This window comes from Oryctolagus cuniculus, chromosome 13 (genome assembly GCF_051225735.1).
Source record: "Oryctolagus cuniculus isolate XC-2025 breed Fujian yellow rabbit chromosome 13, ASM5122573v1, whole genome shotgun sequence".
Lineage (NCBI taxonomy): Eukaryota > Metazoa > Chordata > Mammalia > Lagomorpha > Leporidae > Oryctolagus > Oryctolagus cuniculus.
This window is the reverse complement of record NC_142879.1, coordinates 110,525,277-110,548,452: the sequence shown is the minus strand read 5'-3', so window position 1 is coordinate 110,548,452 and position 23,176 is coordinate 110,525,277. Positions and strand designations below refer to the sequence as shown.

Here is a 23,176-nt window from a genome sequence, read left to right as displayed (position 1 = left end):
AAAACGCTACAGAATTTCTATGATTTGCCCAAGGACTCAGTGCAGGGCAGTCTCCAAATGGCAGCTGGTAAGTCAGCAATTTCCGTGTTTCCAGCCGAATGCTCATGGGCCCCTGAACATGGGAAGTCTTACACTGGAACTGGTTCCGTGGAGCCATGGCTAACAGGCAGTAGGGAGGGATTAGGGCCTTCCATGCGGAGGCCTCACCCAGGAAGATGGAGGTTTCCCTGTGCACAGCCTGTAGCGTTTCCCGTAAGGTGTCCCTGGATTAACCACCCTGGGCTCATAGGCGTCACCGTGTTTCTAGAAACACCCACAGTGTGGCGTTGAGCCCAGTGGAGGATTTACAGGGCCCTGTGTCTGTCTCCAGGTCTCTTCTGCAGACACCTGCAGATGCACTCGTCGGGGACATTTTCCATCCTTGACTGGACTGTGGGAGGTGAAGGCCAAGGCGCCAGGGAAGAGCAGGAGGCCAGGGCAGCACTCCCGGGCTGTCGTGGGGTTGAGTGGGGGGGGCATTCTGGGGATGGGACACCATGGGTGCACCTGTCCAGCACCCCCAGCCCTACCATCTGCTCCTCCATCGCCATGGTTCTGTGAGTTCTCTCAGACGGAAGAGGCTCCTCCCTGGGAGGTACTTGCCCACGCCTGCCTTACCTGACTGATCATGTGGGTGGAGATTGTCTGTTGCCCTAGTCTTCCTCCGGGACACAACTTCCCAACCCTAAGAGGGCTTCACATGAAATGCAGGCGCTCGGGGGCTGGGCAGCTGCCGTTTGTGACGCCAGCCGTCCACGTCCACCTGCTGAAAGTCTGCGTGGACAGTGAGCTTCGGGAGGTCCCTTACCAGCTGCTCGCTCTGGGGTACTTGCAGATGAGGACTTAGAACAGCCCTGGAAGTGACCCGTGAGCAAACACCCGTTTCTCTAAGCAGAAAGGAGCTGACGCAGTAAGAGCCGTCACAGCTGGGGTGTTTTATGAAAACGTTTAATTCGGCTGTTTCTTTGGAATGTAGTAGTCATAGTTCGGAGTTTAGGTTACATTTCAGTCCTGTGTGGTTTTATGCTGCTCAGTGTCTGAGAATACAAACATCAGTTAAAGTTAAGGCTTTGCTGTTCATTTTACAAGTGTCATATTATCATAGAAAATAAAAATTTCTGTAAAAAAAATCTGCACAAAGTTTTATGATGGTACAAAACATGAAGCAATAATATACCAGTAAAATGAAAACATTTTACTACAGAAAGTTCTATAGATCTCAATAAAGAAAAAATATGTTATTTTACACCTTTAAAATTACGAAACAATCTAAAACAATATAAACTGAACATTCTGTAACACTGCCTTTACAAATTAATAACTTTATAAACATATAATTTTTAAATATATTTATCAGTGCAAGATACTTTAAAATTTAAAGTTGCAGTATCATTTTTCCTCGGCTGAGGACAATTTATGTCTGTTGCCTTTAAAAAAAAAATCAGGTGTGACTTAGCGTTAGGGCTGAACAAACGCCTCTGTGGATAGAAGCTGTTCATTCCTGGTGATCAATACTTTCCTGGAAGCAAACAGCGTTCTCCATCCCAGTAAACCTAGATGAATGGACCCGGGGTCTGTGATGCAGATGTCGCTCAGCCAAAGGACTGGGGGGGGGGGCACCTGCAGTGCTGCCGCCAGAGGAAGTGGGCACTTCCCATCCTGCACAGCGTGGCCGCTGGAGGGGGAGGTCGGGCCAGCCCCCAGGGCCGGCTGTCTGAACTTTCAGGAAGCATCAGGTCACGTGTACCCTTTCAGGGCTGTGGCCCAGTAGCTCGTGCTACACACCTGTCTGGACGTCTGTCCCCCCGCTCCTTCCTTAAGCTGCCTCCCTGCCACCCCCCCCATCTGACCCTGCGTCTGTACAGTGGGTGCTCATGGCACTTCTGCACATCTCACGTTTTTAGATATTCTCAAGATTTTATTCCGTCCGTCCTCTGGGTCTCACTGGAAAGCCAGTCAGTGTTATTTCCTCCTTCGGGTTACCGCCATTTCTAATAAATGCAAACATTTCTATGGAAGAGTGTTCTGACTGGGACAGACAACTGGCTTAAGGAAAAAGGATACTGTCACTTTAACCAGTTAACAAGAAAACCAAAGTTAGACTTTGGAGGGCAAAGTTAGGAATTTCCCTTATTTATTTACTTTTAAACATAAAGTCTAGTAAAGTCGTTTGCCATTCCCAGCAGGTTAAAGCTGCAAGTTTTTTTCCTGGACAATGGCAAATGTTTAAATTCTAGGAGAAAGAAACAGAGAGAGAGAGAGCAAGAGAGAGAGAGAGAGAGAGAGAGATAGCAATAGTTTACATTTGAAAATACATTCCATATGAAAGAACAGGAAGAGTATTGCAGCTTTATACAAAAGCATCAAGAGACACGGGGTTGAACCACAGGAGAAGCAGACCGGTCAAGCCACACTGCCGTCTCAGAGCCCTTGCCTTCCCGGGGCCGGCGTCTCGCACCGAGAGATCCCTTCTGTCTGGGCTGCAAGTGCCAGGGTTGGAATTCGGAGCGGGGCTCCCGGGTGGGAAACAGAGTGGGTCGCCAATGGAACACGATGAACCAGTACAAATGAAAGGCACTTGAAGGATGCAGACTAGCCAGTGCCAAGGACTGGGCGTGGCCGTTGGCGGTGTGCCCGGCTGCTAGCGGCGGAGTGCGATGCGCAGTTCTGTCCGCGGAGCTCACGAGCGCCAGGTTCTGCACGACACTGGGGGTGGGGGTGCAGAGGAGCTGAGGGTATTGCTTCGTGAAGAGAGCTCACACGCTAGCCTGGGACTGAGGCTACCTTTACAACCAGACGTCCTGACCCCTCGCGGCCCACACGCGACGTGGGCGACGACACACAGGGACGGCTTCGGGGGTCCCCGGAAACGCAGCTGTTGTATGTTCTGGGCACTGGGCTACGTCAGGTGGCACATCCGTCACAGAGCCCACGGCATGGTGGATTCTGCAGTTTCCGAGAGCGCACACGACAGGGAGGAGAGAGTGGGGAGCGGAGCTGCAGTGAGTGGTTAGGCCAGTCACACTTGGTGTCAACACCAAGCACGTGATGCCTGACTGTACACAGCCGCGAGGGAGCGTGCTCCATGCTCGTGTCTGCCGGCCACACTCATGGCAGCTCCTGAGAAGAGCCTGGCTCAGCGTCCACGTCCACGCGCTTCCCAGCCACACGGAGTGCCGAGCCCTGTCCTCCACTCCGGCTTTAGACTCTTCAACTTGCCTCGCCGCCTGCCTGCTCTCACGCCTCTGAGTAACTGCTCTGCGTGTTCAGCTTGTCCTTTTTCAACTTCACGCCGTCGACGAGCTCAAAGTTGTAGTTCTCCAGGGCAGACAAGTTCCTGTCCGACATGCCGTTGTGCCAGCAGGCACAGTACAGCACCACCCCACACACGGCGCCCAGCAGCACCCCCAGAGCGCTCATGGCGATGATGGTGATGAGGATGGGGTCCAGGGTCTTCAGCACGCTGCCTGGCTTCCGGGAGATGTTCCTGTCTCCTTCCCCTTCGCCTTCGTAACCTGGGGTGCTGCCTAGGAGAGAAGCAGGGTGGGCTGCGTGAGCACCAGAGCAGCCACGGGGGTGCAGGGGAATTGGGCAGCTCAGCTTCTGGGGCAGCCAACCCTAGCACAGGGGAGGCTGTGTCCTCTAGGAGCCAGACTGTGACCCACCTCGGCAGAACCCCCGCCGGACACGCAGACCCTGAGCCTTGCAGGGTGCCAGTCACTGGCTTGTTGGGTGGGGGACACTGAGCGTCCCCGGATCCCAAACCAGCCCACAGGAACTCCCTGGGCTGTGCTTCCACCGTATCTGGCAAGCATGGACGGTGGCCTCACCGAGGGGGGACTTTGCAGACATGCAAGGTGACTCCAGAGTTCATGCAAAAACAGAATGAGAAGATAAGTTTATTTTGGGGCTGGCACTGTGAAGGAGTGGGTTAAACGGCCAGCATCCCCTGTCGGAACCCTGCTTTGAGTCCCACCTGCTCAACTTCCAATCCGGCTCCCTGCTATTGCACCCGGGAAGGCAGCAGAGGGTGGCCCCTGTGCTTGGGCCCCTGCACCCACGTGGGAGACCTGTCGATGGAAGATGTGTCTCTGTCTCTCCTTGTCTCTCTGTTGCTCTTTCAAATAAATCTTCCTTTTTAAAAAGATGTTTATTTTGGTATAAAAACCCTGAAATTGATGTAGTCTTTTCATAATATGGATTTCCATGAACTTTCTGGAGACTCCTCACTTGGGGACTGTGGCTCGAGCAGAGAGACTGCCCCTGTCGTGTGGACACCTGCCCCGGGGACACAGGAAATGACTAGCATGGGAGCACTGAGCCTGGTCACCTGGCACTAAGAAAGGAAGGACCACAGTGTGAGTGCACAGCCCACGTGCTGCCTGCTCCACGGCGCTCTGATGGAGCCCAGCCAGAGCAAACCAGAGCTGCCGGGAGTGCCCAGGCGCTCTTCCTAGAGGGGAGGCTGTTTGAACCCACCTCTGTGCACCTGCAGCGTGGCTCCCTGCACGTCACTGCCGCTCAGGCAGTAGGCAGTGGAGGGGGAGGATCTGGGCCAGCCCTCGGCAACCCTGAGTAGTGTGGCCACCAGTGGCCACCAACCCCAGTGCTGGCACGGAGCGCAAAACTGCCACCACAGGGCCTGACTCTGAAGCCATGGCTTGCCACTGATGGCAACACAGCACTCAGTGATGACGCGGACTTGAGAGCTGATCCCGCCGCCTCTGGGCAGCCTGACTCAGCGTCCCCGTGGTTCTAAGAGGGGAGCTGCCATGGGGGAGATCAGAGAGCAAAGGTGGAGTGCTCGGGACTCAGTGCATTCTCACTGCCATCCTCCGCACTGTCACTCCCTAAACTGGGGGGGGGGGGCTGGGAGAAGATGAACCAAACCCAACTGACAATCCCCGAAGTCAGCCAGACCCCAGGACGGGGGCTGGCTCTAAATTCCCAGGTGGAAACAGCCCTGTGGTCTCTCTTCTCGGCCTTGCTGGGCTCCTGTGAGTCCCGCTTCAGACAGACCCAGGGCCCTACCTCATACCTCCTGGGACAGCCTCCTGTCCTGCACCAGAGCCTCCTCTGGGGTTCACTGTATTTGAACTGAAGTCCCAGAACATTCCCTCCCAAAGATATTGAGAACTATTTTAAAACATCGGTCCACAAGACAAACTTACCTGTTTCATCGATTTTAATTTCTGGGTTCTTTCTGTCCAGGTCTGCTGGTTCTGACAAGTGAAACAGTTGAGAGATCTGAATGGCCAACAACATACAAACCCATACAGACCACACCAGCCGCGGCACAGCCCACACAGCCTCCCATACAGACCACACCAGCCACGGCACAGCCCACACAGCCTCCCATACAGACCACACCAGCCGCGGCGCGGCCCACACAGCCTCCCATACAGACCACACCAGCTGCAGCACAGCCCACACAGCCTCCCATACGGACCACACCAGCCGCGGCACAGCCCACACAGCCTGCCATACAGACCACGCCAGCCGCGGCGCGGCACACACAGCCTCCCATACAGACCACGCCAGCCGCGGCACAGCCCACACAGCCTCCCATACGGACCACACCAGCCGCGGCACAGCCCACACAGCCTCCCATACGGACCACACCAGCCGCGGCGCGGCCCACACAGCCTCCCATACGGACCACACCAGCCGCGGCGCGGCCCACACAGCCTCCCATACGGACCACACCAGCCGCGGCACAGCCCACACAGCCTCCCATACAGACCACACCAGCCACGGCACAGCCCACACAGCCTTTGTGGCACTTCCCCTGGAGGTGTCAGCACAATTGCCCCTACCCCCAAACCACCCAGTGCTGGGGAGGGAGTGCGAGGGGCCCCTCCTTAGGTGTGCAGCTAAATGCAGGGGTGTGGCTGCAGGAAGGGAAGGGTGGGAGATCCACTGTGGTGTCGGTGAGAAGGGAGGACTAGGGGCCGCACGTGGGGCTGCCATTCTGTGGTGGCAGACACCAAGCCACACTAGCTCTCTGCAGGGAGGGGTTGTGTCCTGTGCGCCGATAACCAGTCTCTGGTTATACTAAACGCCTCTGCAGACGGTGGCACTGAGTACGGGGAGGGGGGGGAGGATGATCTCTGAGTTGCTGGCTGGCTGCGCTCCCCCAGCACCCAGCGTTTCAGTAAACATTCGTGGTGTGATGAGTAATAGGAGTGACAGGCAGGGGCTTGCAGAATTGTCTCTGGTCCCTTTGTACTGCTGGAGTGACACAAATGAGGCGTCTCAGGGGACCTGCAGCTGTGACTTGTGGGTGCTGGCAGCCACTGATGTGGAGTGGACAGATTCCACGGGAAGAAAATGTTCAGAGTCAGCTGTCTGGGCCCCTGTATCCATCGCATTAGCCTATCTCCAGCAGAACCTGGCACACTGCCTGGCACAGGGCATGTAGCTGGTGAAAACTCACTGGACAGAATTATAATTCTGCAGTTCACTTTGTGTCCTCATTCAGACCTGGCTTTCACCTGTCAGCTTCTCACCCTGCAGTGGACAGTGGTGCTGTCACCTGCTCTGTCAGTACGTGGCAGCCATACGCGCTTTAGCTGTGCTGTGGACTAGGGAGGTGGACAGCGGTGATGTAACTGCTCCTGACGTATGCCGCATGCTTGTGGTGTGGACTAGGGAGGTGGACAGTGGTGCAGCTGCTCCGTGTCAGTATGCGGCCTGCTTGTGGTGTGGACTTGGATGCGGGTCATGTGTAATGCAGTTACAACTTTCTTGACAGCTTGCTAAGTGCTGTGGCACACACAGATTCCTCATGTAGTCCAGAGACACACAACTTCACTCTCCTGTTTCTTGCCCAGTGTCATCAGGTGACCCTCCCAAATGACTGCCACTGCAGGGATTCTGTAGTCACTATATTGTGTAATAAAGCTTTGAGAGTTGTGGAGTGACCAGAGACCCACTATAGCCTATGGGCCCCCTTTGTCTTAGATTTGCCTGGTAGGTTTTTTCCATTTTGCTGTAATTAATATCCTCTGATGTAATGGTCTCCAGCAAAGGTTCTGTGCAGCAGACGGAGCTGCAGACTGACCACTGCCTGTAGTGAGGCTGTTTGCAATTCTGCATCAAGAGCAGGAGTGTAAAGTTACCTCGTCATGTGAGGCCGGGCCTACCAAGACCAGCTTCCACATATGAGACAAAGTCTCTGGGCCTCACTGCTTCTCTTAAGTTGTGTCAGCTCTTTTCAGAGTTGGAAACACCTACACAATTTCCATAAAGCTTACACAACTCATCAACAGTGTCATCTTATCAAGTCCCAAGGGTCGCCCTGGTATAGCCCAGGTCTGTGGAATGAGACGGGTGTCTGAGCTTCCAGCTCTGTCACTACTGCCGTGGCCAGTGCAGTGTCAGCAGCAAGCCTGTCTTCTCTGCTGGATTCCATATTACTTACAGGTTTTCTGGGTTTCAATCAGACTTTCTGAATGAACCAGTTTAGGTGATGGGGCAGCTAAGGGTGAACTGGCTGGTTTCAGGCCCTGTTATGCCACCAGGTGTGAGTGAGTGGGTGAGAGCCATCAGCACGGAGGCTCCCGCTGGGGCACATACCCACTGGTACCCACGGCAGTCATACTCACTTGCACAGTCCTCTGGGGAGATGTGGTTGTTGATACTGATGTCATCCACCGCAATCCCACCCAGGTTTCCTTTGCCAATTTCACCCTCAAAAATCACCTGCCAGAATGAGAACATTTCACAGGGTGTAAGTGGCCGCCCTGATTGCAGCCTGAGCCAGGGCACAGACGTGCAGTCCAGCCCGAATGCCAGCACTTGGCCCAGCAGTCCGTGCTGGCTGCCGGCGATGGCACAGAATTCAAACTTATGGAAGGGGTGTGGGGAGGGCATTGGTCCCAGCGGTTAAGTTGCCCACATCCTCCACTGGACGTTAATGCCCACCCCAGGAGGCAGCAGGTGAGTGGGGGTCCCTGCCACACACGTGGGAGACCTGGATGGAGTTCTGGCTTAGCATCTGTGCTTCTCAAATAAATCAACTTTAAAAAGAAAAATCCAGGGAACAGGCAGCAAATGGAAGGAGTGCTACATGGTGGTGGCCGACTGTTGGCAAGAGGCAGCTTCTCTCCCAGCACATGGGGCTGGGCTCCAGGGAGGACGTCTTCGGGGCAGACGTCGCTGTAGGAGCCCTTGCGTCTCCTCACCCCAGCCCTGAGTCCCCAGCCCAGGACATGGCCACACCTGGTAAAGCTTCAGGGACTTGTGCAGCAGCACACGGCCCTCCTTCCAGTGGTCTCCTTGGTGCCCGATGGCCATCCAGACCAGCTGATCGTACTCCTCAGGCTTCTGGTAGCGCAGCTTGACCCTCAGTGTGCCCACGTGGGAGCCGGACATGTGGTACCAGAAGGTCATGCAGTGGGCGCTGCTCTGCGAGGACACCACGGGGCTCACCAGCCGGGCCACCTTGCCCTTCTGGTTCTCATCAGCCTGGGAGTAGATGAAGTTGCCGTCTCCTGTAGCAACAAACACAGAGGGGTGAGGGAGGTGGCTGGGGTATGCGCTGTTGTCTCTCTGCTCAGCAGAGGGAAGAAGGGTGCCCGAGGCCATCCTGTGAACATCTGGGAATGGGTGTGTGGCAGGGAAGCTGGGGGCAGCATGGATTCCCACAGGTCTTACAGGAATGCACCATCCTGGGCTTCCTCACCGAGGGTAGGCAGAAGCCAGTTGGCACCCACAGCAAACAGAACTTGTCTGATTCCTTGAAAACCTGTTTCTGGGGCAGGTGTTTGGTGCCATGGTTAAGCTGCTGCTTGGGAATCCCACATCCATATCAGAGCCTGGGTTCGAGTCCTGGCTCTTCTTCTGATCCAGCTTCCTGCTGATGTGCACCTGGGAGGCAGCAGGTGATGGCTCAAGTAGTTGGGTCCCTGCCACCCAGTGTGGGACCCCAAATGGAGCTCTTGTCTCCTGGCTTTGGCCTGGCCTATTGGATGGAAGATCTGTCTGTCACTCTTTCAGATAAATAAATCTTTTAAATTAAAACAATGGATAGCAGGATCTTTTACCCAGACTGTATTAAAACAACCCAGTGCCTGCTTTGCAACGTTCCACCCAGTAGCCTTACAAAAATATGCCCGGCGCTGACTGACATTAGCCCCGGCTCACCTCCTGCTGGCCAGGGACAGCTGCCCTGCAGTGGGCAGGGCAAGCTCTCAGCTGCCCCCTTTCTGAGGCTTTCCCGCTCTGGTCTGGGCTGGAAACACTTGTCACTAGCACTCTCCCTCTGCCAGCTTTTGAGCTTCAGAGTCCTAACCTCTGAGTGTCAGGACTGACGGACCATTAGGCCCCACTTTGCATCAATTTTCCCACCATTACTGCCTTCATCTGGGCTAATTGCATTTAGTTAATTTGATGCCATTTACAGTCAAAGTATTTTAAGTTTTCTAAAACTGCTTGTCTTAAGATTCAATGGGAAGTGTGTCAGAACTGAGGAGCCCAATTTTATCCAATTTCCCTGTCACTCTCATTAGGCAAGAAGGCAGCCCCTTCAGTCTCCTTAAGGGAGGAGGGAGTGAAGACAAGGAGAGTGATGTGAGGGTCCTGCCCAGCCACGGGCCACAGACGCTCTCACGCAGGGCACGGCAGGGACGAGCTCGAGTGAGGTCTGGCAGGACGGGCTGGGGCCAGCCAAGGAGAATGGGGTGGGCTGGATAGGGCAGCTCACTGTAGCCGCCGCCAGCCCTGCCCCCACTGCCTCTTACAGGGAGACAGAGCGGGGGCTGGCTGAGGTCTACACCCTCAGCCTCCCCCATGAGGAAGCCCCGGGCTCTCTTACTGTCTGTAGCTGTCAAATAAGTGAGGGGGCACGGAAGATGCCTGGACTTGGTGGGGAATACTCTAGACTCGGGGTGAGAGGGACACAGCCTCGCCTTGTGCTTTGGGGCTGTTTCGGTTGGTCACTCACCCAGCTCATGGTGCCCTTTGCCTCTGCTTTTGAGTATGTCTGGAACTGTCCGTGATCAGAACCCCAGGGCAAGTGTGAAGTGAGCAGACTGATGCAGCCTGGCCCTGGCGCCGTCCTCCTGGGTGGGAAGTCGGCCTCCTGACCTTGTGCCCTCCTCAAGGCAGAGAGCCCGTTTCCAGAACACAGAGGCACGACTGGGCGTGCACGGCATTTCCTAGCCCACGAGAGCAGAGGCCCCGGAGCACCCCTCCCGCCGGCAGGAGCCCTTGGCCATGCACCTGTGTGGTCCTGGATGGGCCCGGTCTTGCTGGTCAGCACACTCCACCGGAGCTGCACGTGGCTGTCGTGCTCCCAGCGACAGAAGGTCTTGTGTGAGCCCCAGCCGAACTCGCAGTTGAATCCGTATGTGGGGAACTCTGCAGCAGGCGGGGAGGGAGACAGATTCATCATTTCAGGCTGGGAGGCCTTCGCCGTCCACGGCACACATGGTTTGCCCAGCTGCACGTCTGGGAAAGCCACAGGCCCAGGAAACCAAGAACCCAACGCGTGTGCAGAATCGCGGGAATGTGCATGGGATCGGTTGGCAGTTTCATTTTGTGCAGCTTTTCTGAGACCCAGGCTGCCTGTCCGATGGAGTTTACGTGGAGTCCCCGGGGAGGCCACTTCCCAAGCAGGGCAGTCACTCTGGGCTCCTCCTGCTCCCTGGATATCCAGCATGACGGATGCTGTGTTCCCAAGGAGGAGTCTCCGAGTGCATGCACAGCGGGAAGTGGACCTGGGAGGGCATCCGAGGGCGGCTCTGCTCTCATGGCAGCTGGGGCCCTGGGTCTGTGCCGTCAGGGCAGAAATCTAGCCATTAATGTAGGTTTCTGCTTTGTTAGGGACTCTCTCAATCTACATGTAAGTCGGCCACCCCACTTTAAGCCGCACTATGTGTCCAGACAGCCACAGAACCTTCCTCGGGTATCTGGAGAGCGCGCGTGGGTTCCCTGTCCTGCATGGAATATGGGAAAGTGGGCATTCATTCTGGCAAAGCCAAGTGAACAGCTAAAGCAGTTCCGGGGATGGGAGGCACACGAGCCGCCTGCTCCCCTGCCTGAGTCCTCTCCCCCCTGGGGAGCGGGAAGCACCCGGACACGGGGCGTTCAGGTCCACAAGATGGCAGCACTGAAACAGAGAGGCACCCGGGACGTCCTCCAGGGTGGTGAGTGGATCTGGTGGACGGGGTCTCTGCCCCATCCTCCCAAGCTGGCCTTGTGTCTCGGGCCTGCCATGCAGGGCCCTGCTCCCCGCGCTGACATCTGGACGCCCACTTCGCGTTTCAGTGTCTGAGGAGCTCCTGTCAGATTTTGGAGGGAAACCACCACAGGAGTTAGGATAAGCAGGTGGGCCCTCCTAGTAACAAGGTGACTGCCCACAGGGCGGACGTAGCCAGCTGGGAACCATGCGAGGCACACGCAAGTACACGTGTGAGCCTTTTCAGGTAGTGCTGGGGCTGCCCCGGCCAGTGTCCTGGGAGAGGCCATCGGAAGGGCAGGGCACGCTCTCTCCAGTCCACAGCTGGTCCGTGCAGTGAGAGTGGGTCACACAGAAGGGACGCAGCTGAGTGCCCATGGACACCTTCTCATGGTAGAAAACACTGATGTGCACTTGGCTTTGACGTTTTTCCTTAACTGTGGCGCCCAAGATGCACACCCACATGCTCTGGTTCTGTCTGCCTTCCTCACACCCGGAGGCCATGCCAAGCCCCAGGGTACACCCCATGTGCTTCCCAGTCCTGTGACCTTAACAAGGAGAACTGTACAACATTCACCCGGCCACTGCTCTTTGTCTCTGGCCTCGACTATACAGTAGAAGGCAAAAGCACTGTGCTTAGTGGGGGAGGATTGGGAGGGGAGTTACCAGTGCCAACAACTCAGACCTGGCTAGAAAGTGATAAAACCCATAGAATACCCACAAGTATGCACAGGAAAGAGAGAGAAGAAAGAGAAACAAAGTCCATGCACAGATGAACTAACATCCAGGAGTCGCCCTGTTTCCCCAGGGTCCTCAGTAAAACCAATGGCAGTCACCTGTCCCACCCTCTTCCTGAACTCAGAACATGTACAGCCTCTGTGAGCAGGTCCAGCTGGGAACTGAGTCATTAGCACCACACATGCCTAGGATTTAACTACTAAAATTGGCATTCAAAACTTCTCCTGGGTGCAAGCTTGCTTACTCAGAGGCTCCCTTGCTGGCTGGACGAGTTGGGGTCTAGGGCCCAGGTGAGCACAGGCTGGGAAGGCGCGGAGACCCATGGTGGGTGGTAGCACCGCCACACACCTATGGCAGTGCTCACTCCTGTTAGCTCTGATGCACCTGCTGATCCCCTGCACAGGACAGGAGTGTCCTGTGCCCTCTGGGTTGATTATAGGAATCAGCGTCCTCAGCATGAGGTATCAGGTCTTGGCGTGGGTCTGTGGTGCAGTGGAATTATGTGATGGTTTAGGGGCCTGCACTTGAGCTGGGAGGTCTGCGGCCAGAGGAGTGTGGTCCTGACCTTGAGTGCACACCCGGACCGATCCCTGACTTGAAGACACCAGGTCCTGGTGGGCATTCTGTGCACTGGCTGGGCCAGCAGGTGATGGAGGACCAGCTCCTCCATACATTCCACCACCAGCAAACAAAGACTCAGAGCCCAGGCTCAGGACTCAGACAGTGGGAAAACAGGAAACCAAGTCGCCTGGCAAAGCACTCTGAGCTGACTGTCCAGCTGGACAAGAGCACCCCAACAGGAAGCCACGTGCAGAAACTGAACTTGTGCTGACAGTGGGAGCGGGGGTCCTGCTGGGTGGTGGCGAGGCACCTGCCCTCTGATGCCTGGAACCCTGCGACAGCACCTGCTGGCCTGCAGCTCCTTGGTGAGCCCAGGAACCTGAGGTCATGTGCAAGTCACATGACTTCCAAGACTGGCCCTACTCTGATCCAGGCTTTGTCACCTGGGACAGGTTCTCTGGTTTTGGAATGGGAGGTAGCTCCCCAGTTTCCCTGGAGCTGTGTGGGAGTGGGGTTAAGTTCCCTCAAAAGAAGCATGCCCTTAATAACACCCTCCCTGCTTTCCCTCGTGGGCAGGACGCCCCTAAGGGAGGCACGGAGTGGGGGGGTGACTTGTAGGGAGCCAGCCTGAGACTGCAAACCCAGTGTGCCTGAGGACTCAGGACAACAGAGGGCAGAGCAGCGCTGGCCTTTCTGTTGATAGGAGGAGGGGCTGCCGCTCCCAGGGTTCCCTCTCTGCCCCCTATTCTGAACTGCGGTTTCCTGTGCACGCCCACTGGAGACACCCTTGTCGCTCTGCCAGCTCTGGGGCAGGCGGCACTGACACGCTGTGCTGTCTGGGCTTTGCAGAATGTGATGGAAATAAACAGTAGGCTGCCGCCTGACAGAGCTCCTTGTCTGGAGTTTGCAAACACGGCTCTGTCCAAGACGCACGCATCTAAAGTATGTTGGGCAGTTCCTCGGGGGAGGCCGGGGTTGTCCCCATGTGACAACGGCTGCAGAAGGGAGAGGGAGGCCTACCACACTTGCTTCTTTGGGGGTACCTGATTGCATGGTGCTGTCTATCACCGTCGGCTTCTCCGTGGTCAGTACAGTGGTGCCACCTGGAAGACGACAGGGAACCAAGGGAGAAAAGGCAGAGAAAGTGCAGTGAGTTGCAGGCCTGTGCTGGTCCACCATCTCTCTGCAGCTGCTCGCTGTGACAGCAGATACACGTGGTCGCTTACCTGGAACCTTAAAGTTCCTTGAAACACAGATTCTTACAGTGATGGCGTGTTGTTCGGAGATGAAGGCTCTTGGAGTGGGAGCCTCCATGTACACCATTTCGTGAAACTCCTTCTCCACGAGCTCTCTGTGAAACGTGCTCATCCTTCAGTCGCGTTTCCACGGAGGCTTGGAAGGCCCTCCTCCGGTATCCACGGCTCCCTCGCAAACTCAGCACGGCCCTTCCAGGCCTGCTCTCAGCAGTTCGCAAGCACTGGGCATATTCTGGCGCATCCCTTTACAAAGTGCTCAGGAGGTGGGGCAGCTCGAGACCCCGCTCAGGGCACTCGTGGCTTCTCCCACCGAGCATGCATGAAGCACAGGAGCAGGCCGAGGGTTTCCGGGTGCTGTAGGCCCCTGGGTATTAAACTTGACCTTGAAGCTGCAGCCCGTCTCTAAGGTTTCAGATGGTGCTTTGGGGTGTGGCAGGGCTGGGCCCAGTCTGTTCCAGCGACTGAGGGTTGACAGGGAGGGCAGGAGAGCTGGAGCTGTTGGTTCCCCCAAAGGCCTTTCTGCCCAGCGTGTGGCCTGGAGAAGCTGACTGCTGCACAGACCCAAGAAACTCCCTGGATGAGCGAGCCTTCGCTCAGGCTGGGTCAGGCGCAGCCTGGGTGCTCCCCGCCTACCCCCACGGCACCCTCTCTCCACCTCCATGGCAGAGCAGCATTCGGGCTTGCCCAGCAGGGAGCATGGCCTGAGCACTCGCTCGACTTGCAGCTTCCTGTCCCGTGTCCACCCAGACCCAAGGACTGCAAGCTCTAGGGCTGCAGTCTTCAAGGCTGTATTTCTGGAAGCTTCTCCGATGACTGAAGGAAGTTTGGGGACTGGTGGTTTGCTGTTCTCTACTCAGGTGCACCCGTGGTGCAGGGGCAGGGCCTGCAAAGGTTTTGGGGATGTCTGTGAGGTGCCGTCACTGTGCCCCCTCTGGTAGTGCTGCACAGGCCAGGCCCACCTTGCAGCTCCTACAGATGAGGAGACAGGTCGCAGACGCCCTGCATGACTCGGGGGCCTCAAAGCTGTGCTCTTAAGATGCCTGAGCCCCAGGCATGGGGCAGCAGCCACACCTGTGCGTGGCCTCAGTGCAGCGGGCAGGAGGAGGGAGCTCACACAGGTCACACAGGCCGTCTCAGGCCTTCAGTTCCCAGTGTGCTCACAGGAGAACGCGTGGAGGAGCACATTCCCGCTGGGAAACCGGTGCCTGGCATCCTTTTTGTTACAGGTCGGGGCCAGGTTCTGCACTGGGAACCAGGGGCTCTGAGGCGTGATGTGGCCTCTTGGGGTCCCTTGTGCCATCTGGTGACATCAGAGGCATTTGCACATGAGGTGCTGAGGGGGTGAATGGTCCCTGTGGCAGGGAGGCATGGGAGACGTGCATTGCTCAGGGCTTCTGCCCCTCTGTGTATAGGCAGGGCCCCCAGCAAGGACACCAGGTCATCAATGTGCAGGAGCGAACAGGTGCCAGATGCAGCAGTGACCACAGTCTCTGTGTCCCCACCCGGCGGGGGGAGAGAACGCCCTTGGTCAAACGTTCACATTTCATGGCAGGGGTGTTACTGAAAACCGTGCACGCACTGCAACTCTTGCTGCATCAGATCCCTTTGGTCCCACTGTGAGCTTTCTGAACCCCCCCACATGAGCCTTCCTTTTTGTAGGAGAGAATGGCAAACAGCGTCATTAAGCAGAGTGGGCTCTCAGTAAGGGAAGTTGGGTTCCATACTGGAAATGAACTTGAAGCGTGGCTCTGCCTTCCAGAGCCACCTGCTCTTGCTGTGGGTGCCGTGGGCACTGTCCATGCCCCTATAGGGTCTCCTGTCTGCACTCGTTTATGCACTGTGGAGAGAAGCACTCTGGCCTGAGGAAGAACACTACTGTCTTTCTTTTATAGGGTAATATGAAGACCAAAATCAGCATGGACTTTTATAACACTGAAGGGAAGCCAACCATGGCTTCGCAGGAGCTGCACATTTCTGTGTGACTAGAGCCCTGTGCAGCTCACCCCCGGCAAACGTGCCCACCCTGTTGGCGTCACAAGCTTCAGTTTCAATGGGTCCAGTCAAGAACCGGTGGAGAAAGGAGTTGGTTGGTTGTTCTGACGTGAGGAGTAAGTCCCGGTCTTTGTCTCTGACCAACATCTGCTGCCACTTTAGGGTTCATAAGGAAAGCACCCCCTCAGGCAACTGGAGAGGACCCTCTGTGATCCAAGTCCTCTCCAGTGGGTTACAGGGTCTCCACAACCCTGAGGTTGGTGGTGGAGTCATTACCAGCAGTGCTGTGTGGGTCCATAGCACCTGGCCTTCACCTTGAACTTGATGTGTTCCCAAAAAAAGGCCCGTGTTCATCCAGGTGGCCGCGTCTGCACAAGCTCTGCATGTAAGGGATGGGCTGTCCTGGACATGAGGAGGTGAGCTTCGATGCAGACCTAGTTCACGGGGCTGAAGGGGAGGACTTCTCTCTGCAGGTTGTCACGCCTCAGGGTGCTGAGCTCACGCTCCTGCGAGTCACCGACAAGTCACTTGACTTCCTCTGCACCAATCCGCTCCCAGTCACAAGACTCCATCTGTGTGAGGCATGGCTACATCCTCTCGTTTTGCCCATGACAATCTGTCTGGGCTCTGAGTCTCTTCTGTAGAAACTCAGATCAGCACCTGGGCCCAAGTTCAGACCCTCCTGTGAGAGTCAGGTGTCACGTGAACCCGAGTTTAGACTTGGGCAGAGGTCCTGGGGTGCCTTTGGTGACAGTGGTTCTGTGCCCTGCTGTAGGTCAGGGGGTACACGGCACCTCCACTGTGCTGTCTTTGCATATTTGCAATGAAATGAATTACAAAATGCAACCTCAGAGTTACACATCGCGCTAATCAATCAGTCATTGTGTTGTCAGAAAAGGAAAATCAGCGTTCTAAGGGGCGTGGTTAGGGTCAGGGTGCAGTGTCCATCACTCAGGGAGGGGATGGGAGATGAGGGGATCTTAGCATCTGGAACCCCAGAGACATTTTTATCCAAGTGCATCATCCTAGCCTTTGGCTCTGAGCAGAGACTGGGATTGCCACTGTCATAGTGATGAGCAAGTGACAATGCCCACATCCTGTCCCCAGGACAACCCTGCCACCCCCCCAGTGCCCACCAGCCCACAGAATGGGTGGTCTCAGAGTGAAATGCACTACAGGTACAAGGGAGATGGTGGCTCACCTGTGAGCTGGAGGTCATCCCCCGTGCCGCTATGGCAGGTGGCCTGGTCGTCGTCACACTCATCCATGGGGTTCCCGTTAGGGGTGGTTGGCCCCGCTGTGGGCACTGAAACAAGGTCTGCATGTTACTCTCAGGGGTTTGCAGGGCTGTGGTCAGGCTGCGGGCTGCCCCCCTCGGAGCCCAGCACCTGGGTTGTGAGGCCCCATCACTGACGCTGTCTTGTGTGCCAGCCTGCTCGTGACCCTGGGCTGAGAACTTGGATGAGAGCTCGCTTGAGCTGTCCTTTGGCTTCCCAGTGTGAGGGAACTGGCTCGTGCCCTCCTGTATGCCCCTGGTGTCTGATGGCCCAGTCTTCCCCACAAGGAGTCCCAACTTGCGGTTAGTGCAATTCCAGGCAGCTTCAAAAGGGCACGTTATGGAAAAGCTGCATGCATTTCAACCTTGTTTTTTGCACCAAAGTAAATTTTTTAGAAGGTTAAATTGTTTCCATTTGAAAGTCAAAGTTAATAGAGAGAGATCTCCCATTTGCTGGCTCACTCCCCAGAGGGCTGTACAACAGATGAAGCTAGGGAACCAGGAGCTTCTTCTGGGTCTCCCAAGTGGGTGCAGGGGCCCAAGCACTTGGGCCATCTTCTGCTGCCTTCCCAGGCCACAGCAGAGAGCTGGATCAGAAGCAGAGCAGCCGGGACTCAGAGCTGCACCGCAGGCCTGTGGTGCCTTTTATCTGCTATGCCACGATGCCAGCTCCACGTCTACTCTGATTCACATTCTTTGTGTACTTTCGGAAGGACCCTGGCACTGCTGTTGCTAAAGAGCTGCCCCTTTCCTCGTGCAGCAGCCTTGTCCCCTGACAGCCCTCTCTCCAGAGCAGGTGCATCTGAAGACTTGCCTCGGGCGCCCGACTCCCCGGGACTGCAGTCCCTGCCCAGACAGCTGTCTTTGGATCTGTGGTTCAAAGGTTGCCAGCGCTCATCAGTCTGCTTTGGAAGTCCTTACACTTGGTTTAGTCTGGCTTTTCCTTCAGTCTGTTTATTATTTCCCTGTGTTTGGCATCACACTTCACTGTCGTTCCCTGGCTGCCTCAGAACCACACCAATGTGCAGAGGGGGAGGTGGCGCTGCCCTCCTCAGCCCAAAGGAGTCCTCTGGTCACTGCTGCTTTTTCACAGAAAGTTGACCCTGTCTGTCTCTGTGCCTCAGTACTCAGCGGAGTTACGACAGACTCAAACAGCTAAGTGTTGGGCCGGCATTGTGGTGCAGCAGGTAGACGCTGGCATCCCACAGGAGTGCTGGCTCAGGTCCTGGCTGCCCCACTTCCCGTCAGCTCTCTGCTAGTGGCCTGGGAAGGCAGTGGGAGATGGCCCAAGTTCCTGGGTCACTGCCACCCATGTGGGAGGTCCAGATGGAGTGTCTGATTTTTGCTGGGCCCAGTCCCGGCTGTTGCAACCATTTGGGAAGAGAATAAGTGGATGGAAGATCTGTGTGTCCCTCTGCCTTTCAAATAAATACGTCTTAAAAACAGCTAAGTTTCAACTGCTCCACTATACACAATAACAAACAGAGGCTCACCACACACACACACACACACACAGTGTGCATGTCGGTTCTGGGCAAACGTGTGCACGTGTGCCCTGGACTCTGGCTGCTGCTGTCACAGGACTGTGGCGTCCTATCTGCTTACCCGTTCTCTTCCTGTGGCTGCCCTCCTCCCAGGGACACACGACTTCTCATTTCATATTTACTGTAGGCTTTGTTTGTCAAGCACACCTTGCACATCAGAAGTGGCCCAGTGCACTCTGTGTTACACTACAAATGTAGAAAATGGATTCTTTCTCTCTCTGCCCCATTTTCCTACTTGAACTATGTTCTCTTTGCTGTCCAGCAGAGTGGACACTCACCGAAGGCCAAACTCGGCTCAGGTGTGTCCTGTAGCACAGGTGCAAAGTAGGTATTCGGGGGGGGCCTGCACATGGAGTCCAGGGAACAGAACCCTGTCTTTGCTCTGCCTGGCCGGTCTCCACCAGACACATCCGTAGGCAGAGCCCTCCACCTGCAGTCTGCACTTACCCAGGGTACCAGGCTCAGCCTTCTTGCTCACTCGTGCCCTCCACCCCTCAATTCAGGGGTCTCTGCTGAAGCCCCAAGGTCGGGCACAGGGCTAGGCCATGGAAACCCAAGCATGGGAGGCAACAGCTGCGTCCGTGCCTGCCTGCCTCAGAACAAGCGTGCGGTCCCTCACTGGCGCCATCACACACAGGATACCTGCCTCCTGAGCTGTGGGTTCTGGGGGGAGTCTGTCCTTGGTACAGCCTTTGTGGGGGTGCAGTCCTCAGCAGCACTGCCCGTGCTCTCACTCGTGTCCATCTGAGCCTGATGCCTCGCTTCCTGCTGGCCACCAGCACAGTGCAGGCCCTGGCCGCTGTCAGCCTCCGAGTTGCCTTCCCGAGGGAGGGTCTCCTCTGGGGCCTGATAGTGGCACTGTGAACGTGTGCGATGCTTCTGAGGGTCCCTCACTGGGGAAAGAGTGCTCTATGAATCGCACCTGATGGGCGGACAGCCCCACGGACCCTGACCAGAGCAGAGGGGGTCCCCGGGAAGCTGCATCCCTGGCCTGCACCAGCACAGCTGTGTGGGGAGGCGGCAGCCACGCTACCTTCCAGCTCGCAGCCCAGCAGCTCCATGCGCAGCCCCAAGCCGCCGTGGGTGGCCCTCTCAGGGTAGATCCGGATGAACCGCGTGGACACTGGTGGGAAGGTCCGCAGCTCGGGTGTGTCGTAGTTGCTGTTGCCCTCGAAAGACTGGACAGAAGAGGAGCGGTCAGTGCACGCGGGGACCCTGTTTCTCAGGACTTGCGGCAGGGCAGGCACAGAGGCCCCCCCTGCCGCTTCCGCACAGCTGCCTCTACTTCATTAACCGGAGGGAAAGAAGGAAACAGGGACCATGCAGAGCTGAGGGGTGGAGGGAACGTGTGGGGTTCAGGCCGGGGACTGTCGCCTCCCTGAGGAGTGGGGAGTGACTCGGGGCAGCCCCTGCCATTTCCCAGCACCCTCGGAGACATGGCGGTCCCCCAGGAGGGGAGGAGCTGACCCTCTGGGGTGAATTTAGCCCAGGGCCTGTGCCAGTTACTCCCCGCACTGTGATCGCTGGGCACCAAGCACTGCCCAGCAGGGTCCTTCTAGGCCAAGGCCATCGCTCCATGGTCCCCACCACATTGCCCCTCATCGGGGGTGGGGCCACTACTGCCAGGGCTGTCTGCCAAGGAGCTCAAGACCCCACGGTGGACTTGTAAGAAAATGGAACATGAGGAGTCCTGGGACCAGCTCCTGACGCGTTCTCCCACCCTCACTGGCAATCCCAAGCTGACTGTGCTGCCTTTGGGATGGCTGTGTGTATCAGCATAAGGCTCTGACCTGAGTGATCAAAACGCTTGGACTCATGGCATCCTCAAGTGACACCAGGCGCTAGAAGCTAAAATTAGCCACTGAAGCCACCGAGGGGTCTACCAGAGACCCATGCAATGTGCCTGTGAAAAAACTGTGCATAGTTTTCAAAAATTTTGGATCAAAATGTCTCTTAAATCTGTTTCCCATGTATTTTCTGAGGTGTGCTGAAATGAGTCCCCCAGAGTAGCCAGGTAGTGGGCAAAGCCACCAGTGACTGGGGGCAGACACACGCCGACAGCTGAGATGTATAATTCAAAAGACTGATAGACTGACGTTTATACATCCAGGTACAGACTGCACAGTAAACGGTGCTCTGTGTCCTGTACCCGCTAACAGACTGCAGAGTATACAGCCACTCTGGCCTACACCCGCTATAGACTACACAGTGAACAGCCACTGAGTCCTGTGCCCTCTAACAGACTGCACAGCAAGCAGCGTGCTCGCCCCAGAAGGCGGGGGCCCATCTGACCCAGCAGACGTTAGCTCCGGGTCGGCAGCCCAGCTCCTGGGTCAGCCCTTCCCCTCCTCTGTCCCAGTGGGGACCAGGGGGCTTTCACCCAAGTCTCTGTGCTCATCTCAGACTTGCCTCTCAGCTCACTTTCCCATCTTCCCTGGAACTGTCGGCTTCTGGACCCCAGCACTGACTCCAGAGCTTCAGGGAACGAGAAGGGGGTGACGCGGGGGCAACACGGGAGCCTGGCCATGAGGAAGGACCTGGCCGGGACAGATGCCCTCCTGCAAGACCTCCCTGGGCACGATGTCTGGGGCAGATCTGTCCTCCCGGCCCCATCTGCCCGTCTGGCTCTCACCTTGGCCTTGCGTTTGCTGTCATCTGTGATCATCCTCCAGTCGGAGCCGTTGTGGCTGTGCCCGATCTTGAACTTCTTCATGAACACCTTGTTCTCCCGGTGCTTGCCGCCCTGCACGATGACACCCCTCACCACCTTCTCCTCACCCAGGTCCACCTGGAGCCACTCGTTGGTGTAGGGGTGGGGGGCTGGTGGCAGGGCCCAGCCAGAGCGGCTGGTCACCAGGCGCACGTTCTCAGGCATCCAGTTCCGGTCCCCCTGGTTGGATGCTGTGATCTGGGAGTCGGAAATGAGCCCGGACACGAGGCCCAGCATCCCGGAGCAGGGGTAATCTGGCGAAGGAGAAAGCAGCAGTGGGCAATTAGAGCAGACACACAACATGGGGCTTATTTTAACCCTTGAGGAGCCTCCCTTTCACCACAGCCCAGCACCAGGTTGCCAAGAACAAGCCTTTGACAGTGGGGTAGTAAAGAAATAATCCAGCGGTAAGAAAGCCGCCAAGACAAAGGTGAAGCAGGAGGAGGAGGATGTGAAGAGCGGGAAAGTGCAAGACTCAGCAGGAGGGGGCAAGTCAACAGGGCCCCCTCCCCACCACAGTTTCCAATCTCACGTTTAAGTTCATCTTCATCTTATCTGAAAGGCAGAGAGACAAATAGGTCTTCTACCCATTAGCTCATTCCTCATATGCCCACAACAGCCAGGGCTGGGCCAGGGACTCCATCTGGGTCCCATGTGGGAGATGGAGACCCAGGCACCTGAGCCGCCACCACTGCCTCCCAGGTGCACGTTAGCAGGAAGCTGGATCAGAAGCCGAAGAGCCAGGACTTGAACCCAGGCATTCTGAAGTGGGATGTGGGTATCTCAAGCCACAGCCTACCCCAGCTGTGAGCAGCTTCCCACGAGGACAAAAGGCACCCCGTCCAGATAACACGGCCCTGCCCTGTGACCTGGGGTTGCTGTACTGTGTTCTGTGCTTGCCTCCATGGCAGTCTCTGCCTGGTCGTCTGGTCTTTCCATGTGTTCCGCTGCCCAATCCTGTCATATTTTCATTAAGAACCAACCAACCAATCTGGGGCATGCCTCTGATCTCCATCTGTTTGGTACTGTCCTGACCTGAGCACATGTTTCCTTGGTCCCTCCCACACCCAGGTCCAAGTGTCAGCCAATCCGACTGCACCATAACTTCATCAAACTGTCTCTCACACACACGCTCAGAGTCCTACGTGGCTGAGTGAAATGAGCTGGACTCAGAGGACACACAGCGTAAGATCCCAGCATAGGATCACAGCATGGAGGCTCCCAACCCGTCACACCACAGGATGGAGTGGGGTGGTGGCAGCCAGGGAGGAGGAGGACAGTGGGCTATGTTCAGGGGTGCACGGCCTGCTGGGAAGGGGATAGAAGAAATGATATGACAGAGTCACCAGGGCTCAGTGCACACTCAAGCCTTGCTAATGTGGTGAAACCTACATCTTGTGTCTTCATTGTTATTGTAACAATGAAAACGAGGAGTCTTAAAAACGTCTACCCGGACGTTCACTATACCCAGGACAATCCCGAAAATTCCCTGTCGCTCCCTGTCTCTGCCTTTCAGATATGGAAAACACACTCTATCTGGCTCCAACAGGACCCTTGCTTGCTGTTTGCTGTACTTATCTGTTCTGTTTTCCAGTGCTGTCAGTCCTCTGCCCCTGCATGGCAGGCAGTATCCCTGTCACTGTCTCCCCAAACACTTCCTACAGCCCCCTTTTTCCTCAGGACACAGAGGCCAGTTCTCCCAACTTCCAGTCCCCACTGGTGGCTGATCAGGAAAACTTCTCAAATGACTGAGCCTCACCCTGAGCTTTCACCCGGAAGCACAATGCCTGGCACGTGTGGACCCCAACTCAGTGTTCACCCCCTTTGGGAGGCCTCAGCTCATGGTCCTACATTCTTGCCTGGGATCAAATCCCTGAG

The 23,176-nt window shown here is 56.3% G+C and overlaps 1 protein-coding gene across 1 annotated transcript in view; it reads right to left on the bottom strand.

Moving 5' to 3' along the window:
• Positions 1-971: 971 nt before the first annotated feature.
• The window catches only part of NRP1 (neuropilin 1), a 109,456-nt gene continuing 87,251 nt past the window's right edge, over positions 972-23,176 (bottom strand). The window contains exons 9-17 of the mRNA XM_051833422.3: positions 21,221-21,552; positions 19,622-19,766; positions 16,970-17,074; positions 13,564-13,623; positions 10,264-10,401; positions 8,263-8,534; positions 7,647-7,743; positions 5,211-5,261; positions 972-3,566 (exon numbers count right to left, since the gene is read on the bottom strand). Coding sequence (XP_051689382.3) covers positions 3,277-3,566; positions 5,211-5,261; positions 7,647-7,743; positions 8,263-8,534; positions 10,264-10,401; positions 13,564-13,623; positions 16,970-17,074; positions 19,622-19,766; positions 21,221-21,552 — 1,490 coding nt within the window. The 3' untranslated portion in view covers positions 972-3,276. The remainder of the gene's footprint in view (positions 3,567-5,210; positions 5,262-7,646; positions 7,744-8,262; positions 8,535-10,263; positions 10,402-13,563; positions 13,624-16,969; positions 17,075-19,621; positions 19,767-21,220; positions 21,553-23,176) is intronic.